Source organism: Oncorhynchus mykiss, chromosome 7 (genome assembly GCF_013265735.2).
Source record: "Oncorhynchus mykiss isolate Arlee chromosome 7, USDA_OmykA_1.1, whole genome shotgun sequence".
NCBI lineage: Eukaryota > Metazoa > Chordata > Actinopteri > Salmoniformes > Salmonidae > Oncorhynchus > Oncorhynchus mykiss.
In genome coordinates this window covers 24462170-24467841 of record NC_048571.1, presented here as the reverse complement: position 1 = coordinate 24467841, position 5672 = coordinate 24462170, and the positions used below count along the sequence as shown (strand labels likewise).

Here is a 5672-nt window from a genome sequence, read left to right as displayed (position 1 = left end):
CTGGAATGGTTATGCACATTTTTATTAATACACTTTTGGCTGAATGTGTGTGTACTGGGTGTGGTATATGGCCAATATACCACGGCTAAGTGCTGTTCTTATACACGAACGCAACGCAGAGGGCATGGATTCAGCCCTTAGCCGTGGTATACTGGCCATATACCACAAATCCCCCAGGGGTCTTATTGCTATTATAAACTAGTTACAAAGTAATAAGAACGGTAAACAATAAATGTTTTGTCATACCCGTGGTATACGGTCTCATACACCACGGCTTATAATGGTCATTATATCATTTCACATGTATTTTATGATTTCACATGTCTCCAGACCTTTGTGACATAAGGTCTACCACTAAAACTAGTAGGGCATATTACAAAATATTAGATATGGTTCCTCATAGGCTAATAGAAACGAGAGCTGGGGTGTCCAATTGCAAAGTTAATTGACCATGTACTTCAGTGTGAAAACAGATAACCGTTTACAAAGCATCCACACACGCGCAAACGTGATTTCTGGACATGGAGACGTTCTGTGGCACCAGAGCAAGCAGGCATGCACGGGTTAATTTAAACTGGGGGCGGAGAATCTAAAGCTTGACCAGCCTTGTAACACCGGCTACATGTGAACGTGATGCCAATGTGACAGCTGTGCGTGTACGGTCCGTGGTGTGACTGCGGTCTGTATTTAATGGACATTTATTTGAAGATTAGCAGAATGCGTAGAGAGGCTTTATACGGTCTTAACCAGTGCTGAAAGAGCTTATACTTTGTAAAAAATAACACTTAATTCATTCATATTTTTGAACTCGCTGGATAACAATTGGTATTGAATATGGAGCTGTTTGCAACAGTTGATCAGGGGGGTTGCATTTTGGACATGTCCCATCTGAATCTGGAGAGCTTAAATTTGGACACTGTCGGTGACGAACGGAGGAGAGTGACCCAACAACTCTACCTGTATAACAACCGACTGATTGTGTTTCCCGCTTCGGTATGTCTATTCTCCAATTTGGAAGTTCTGGATATAAGCAACAATGGATTAACGGTTCTCTGTGAGGACATTCAACGTTTGTCAAACCTCAAAACACTCATAGCCAAGAACAACCGTTTGAACGAATTCTCGTTCCCAAAGGAATTTGGGTCCATGCAGATAGACACATTGAACTTCAGTGGGAATATATTTGAAGAGGTGCCCATTCAGTTTCTAAAACTCCAGCGATTAAAATATCTGTCTCTTGGGGGTAACAGACTCAAAGCTATCCCCTCAGAGATAGAAAATGTTACCAGGTAAGACTACTGATACATTATAGCGGCAATAGAGTTTTAATAATGTAGGCTAACGGTATTAGTTACAATGAAACTAACTACTTACACCATAGTACCTCATGTAACGTTAATTACCATGCAATCATAGGTGTTATAGGCACTTAATATAAATGGGGACTTTTAACAAACAACAACATCTATGCATGACGAAGTGAGGTTGTTGAAATTTAGATGAGCTTTAAGCTTTTAAGCTTCTGAGCTTATACACTCGTTGCTTCTAATAGCGTAACGTTGGGACGCTCAAATGTGAATAAAGAAATCGCCACATCAAGGTTACGTTGCCCTTATCAAATATATTTTAGTCATTTAGCATACACTCTTAACCAGAACGAGAGTCTCATAGGGCGGCGCACAATTGGCCCAGCGTCGTCTGGGTTTGGCGGGTGTAGGCGGTCATTGCAAATAAGCATTTGTTCTTAATTGGTTTGCCTAGTTAAATAAGGGTTAAATAAAAATGTAAAATACGAGCCATTAGGGTTGGGTGCCTTGTTCAAGGACACATCGATAGATTGTTCACATAGGTCAGGGATTCGAACCAGCCGCCTGCCACTTACAAGCCCATCACTCTTAATCGCTAGGCTACCTGCGCCTTACCCGATAATAGCATGCCCATAATAGCCATTATGTAGTAGTAGGCTTGAATAATAAGCTCTGTTGCTGTCTTAATGAAATGCCTGGGACTCCATAACTACAGCGGTAATGTCAAGGTGTGCATTTAGGAACTAGATGGCCGAGGGTTAAGATAACGGGCAAATACATTTGCATAAAATCAATGCTGTTGCTGTATTCAGCTAGATAGGTTCCACATCTTGGTGCTGCATTGACACAAATCTTTGGAATCAGCTCATCAGTGCAGCTTAGCCTGTCTGGCTGGCTGTGTGCCGTGTTACAAAACAAGGTCATTTGACATATTGCCCACAGTGGGGGACTGGCACCATGAGAGAGGAAAGTGGGGGTTTAGGACTTGGAACAGAGTGGATAATAAGTTATAGACTAAAGATAAGATGAGAAGGTCAATTGGACACCCCCCAAAAGCATACAGCAGTTTCAGACTGTATGGAGGCTAAATTAGCAGCAGTGCTTTGCATCATAAGGCCTCACCTCTTGACATTTCTCGTTCTCTCTCTCTCTCTCTCTCTCTCTCTCTCTCTCTCTCTCTCTCTCTATCTCCTTCTAAAAGGAGAAGACGTTTTACAATCAGAGTTCTTTTACAATCATCTCTTCTCTTCATTCTGTATCTCTTCCGTTGACATAAATTGTCAAACACTGGAGTTAAATTCTTAACTAACTCTCCCTCTATCTCCTCTCTCTTTCTTCTGTTGTCAGCTTTATCAGAGAGAGTTGGCAGGTGTTCGCTCTGGAGGTGTTCAAGAGTTTAGTATGTGTGTCAACTTATCACAGCGGTTCTCCAAAAACAAACAGACCACTCAGTCCAATCTTTGAACCCTGGAATTTCAACATGCTTCTTCTGGATTTAGACAACTGTTTGGCCATTCTTGACCTTTGAACATTGTGCATTATATAATCCACATAATAATTCACATTTCCAGTTGCTGCGGGATTATTTTTATGCTGTAGAAAACTGGTTCAAACTAAGATACTACATCTGTATGTTAATTTAGCAATGTTCCCTGTCATTCCAAGCGTGAAGAAAAACATATTTTTTTTCTCTGATCTGATGCAGTCTGGAGATGCTTTATTTGGGTGGGAACCTCATCACCTCCATCCCCCCAGAGCTGGCCAGCCTTCGCGGTCTCAGATACTTGGTCCTTTGTGACAACCGGATACAAAGTGTACCCCCCCAACTCACCAGGTGAGGGCCATCCCATAAGAAAAACACTGACTTTACATAATTTATTAATTTGACCGACAGTTCTTTTTTTCTTAAAACTTGGGTCTCCGGTGTGTCATAAGACTGTGTTAGCCTGCTGAGCTAAAGCCATGATTCACTGTCATGTCTGAATATGTCTGTTTGTAGACTCTACTCCCTGCGCTGCCTCAGTCTCCATAACAACCTACTCACCTACCTACCGCGCGAGATCCTCAGCCTGGTGCACCTGCAGGAGCTCAGTCTCCGCGGCAACCCCCTGGTGGTCCGCTTCATCAAGGACATGACTTACGACCCTCCCTCCCTGTTGGAGCTGGCCGGACGGACCATCAAGTCCTGCAACCTGCCCTACCACACCAATTACCTGCCTGGAAACCTGGTGCATTACCTGGACCTGGCCAGCAAATGTCCCAACCCTAAATGTACCGGTAAGTGGAGGAGAGGGGGCAGGTTTAGGTTACATACTTATGTACTAGTATTTGTGAGTGGATCAGAGGAGGCTCGTCCAGGGAGGAAGAGGAGGCTGGTCCTCCTCAATAACTTGAGGAAAAATTCAAATGAAACATGTTCAAAAATCCTTTTGAAAATAAAATCAAACCTTGAGATATTTGTATTGCTCTCATATTGTTGTGCTACTTGTCTCCTTCCTCTCAGGTGTGTACTTTGACTCATGTGTGAGGCACATCAAGTTTGTGGACTTCTGCGGGAAGTATCGGCTACCCTTCATGCACTACCTGTGCTCCCCAGAATGCACCTCTCCCTGCAGCTCCAACCCGCAGAGCGACGCTGAGTCGGAGGACGAGAAGTGCGTGTCGGCCAACAGGCTGCAGAGAGTGCTTCTGGGATAGGAGAAAGTGGAACGTGAAAGGACCTCGAGTTCACTGACACACATACTGGATGATGGACAGTTTCCATGACTCCCAACTCACCTGACTAACCCAACTTCTCCTGTGCCATACACGATAAACACCGACACTGAGCTGTTCACTTCCAATAGAGTGCCACATTCAACATGAGATGTAGGATTCCTCAAGGAGTGATTGTAAAGTATATTAACCGCAGTTTATCTTTTTTTTTCTTTTCGAGCCGTAGTGTTTTAAACATCTAACTGAAGCTTATGGAGGACTGATTTTGTTGTGGAGCACTCATCAAATGTATTTTAATGTAGAGCCTCAGTTTGTAGTTTCTGTGTTAACATGAAGGGATGAATGAATTGTATGTAAAAATGGATTTTCTTTACAATATAGATTCAGAAATGCAGAATGTGTTCCATGCTTCTTTTTTTTATCACCTCTCTTAACAGTTACTCTTTAATCGTCATACTTCTGTTGACACTTTGGCTGCTCGTACATGTAATCCTAATATACAGTAGTCTCTGTCCCCTGTAGCATTTACACACCAGGCATTAATGCCTTCCCTTATCTCACAAAACAACAATTTGTGTTGTTACAAACCAAGGGGAAAGTTGTGTATGTTAATGTGAGGATCTCTTGCTCAAAGATACTAATCCAGAGCTTGTACTGTGAATTAAATGTTTTACATTGGTTTGATTTTTTGAATTTGTATAATTTATTTGAATAAATCGAAATGAATATCTATATATTATATCTGTTGATTGTATAAATACAGTATATCATTGACATGAGTACTGTTCTGTTAACTGGATACATAAGATAATGCTGTTTTTTAAAATTAATTTGTTATTGAACCTTTATTTAACTAAGCAAGTCATATTCTTATTTACAATGATGGCCTACCAAAAGACAAAAAAAGGCCTCCTGTGGGGACGGGGGCTGGGATTAAAAAACAAATAACATTATAGGACAAAACACACATCACGACAAGAGAGACAAGACAACACTACATAAAGAGAGGCCTATAACAACAGCATAGCATGGCAGCAACACATGACAACACAGCATGGTAGCAACACAACATGGCAGCAGCACATCATGGTAGCAGCACAAAACAGGGTACAAACATTATTGGGCACCGACAACAGCACAAAGGGCAAGAAGGTAGAGACAACAATACATCACGCCAAGCAGCCACAACTTGTCAGCAATAGTGTCCATGAATGAGTCTTTGAATGAAGAGATTGAGATAAAACTGTCCAGTTTGAGTGTTTGTTGCAGCTCGTTCCAGTCGCTAACTGCAGCGAACTGAAAAGAGGAGCGACCCAGGGATGTGTGTGCTCTGGGACCTTTAACAGAATATGACTGGCAGAACGGGTGTTTTATTGTGAGGATGAGGGCTGCAGTAGATATCTCAGATAGGGGGAAGTGAGGCCTAAGAGGGTTTTATGAATAAGCATCCACCAGTGTGTCTTGCGACGGGTTTACAGAGATGACCAGTTTACAGAAGAGTATAGAGTGCAGTGATGTGTCCTATAAAAGAGCATTTGTGGCAAATCTGATGGACGAATGGTAAAGAACATCTAGCCGCATCTAGCTGTTCATACCCGGGGCAATAATTGTGGCAATAATCATTCCAATGTGAAGAATTTAGCATGATGA

The 5672-nt window shown here is 42.1% G+C and overlaps 1 protein-coding gene across 1 annotated transcript; it reads left to right on the top strand.

Moving 5' to 3' along the window:
* The first annotated feature begins 617 nt into the window (after positions 1 to 617).
* Positions 618 to 4754, top strand: LOC110527545 (leucine-rich repeat-containing protein 58-like). The gene is made up of 4 exons (XM_021608894.2): positions 618 to 1289; positions 3013 to 3141; positions 3307 to 3584; positions 3811 to 4754. The coding sequence occupies exons 1-4, from the start codon at positions 835 to 837 to the stop codon at positions 4002 to 4004; spliced, it is 1056 nt and encodes a 351-aa protein (XP_021464569.1). The 5' UTR covers positions 618 to 834; the 3' UTR covers positions 4005 to 4754.
* Positions 4755 to 5672: the final 918 nt, after the last annotated feature.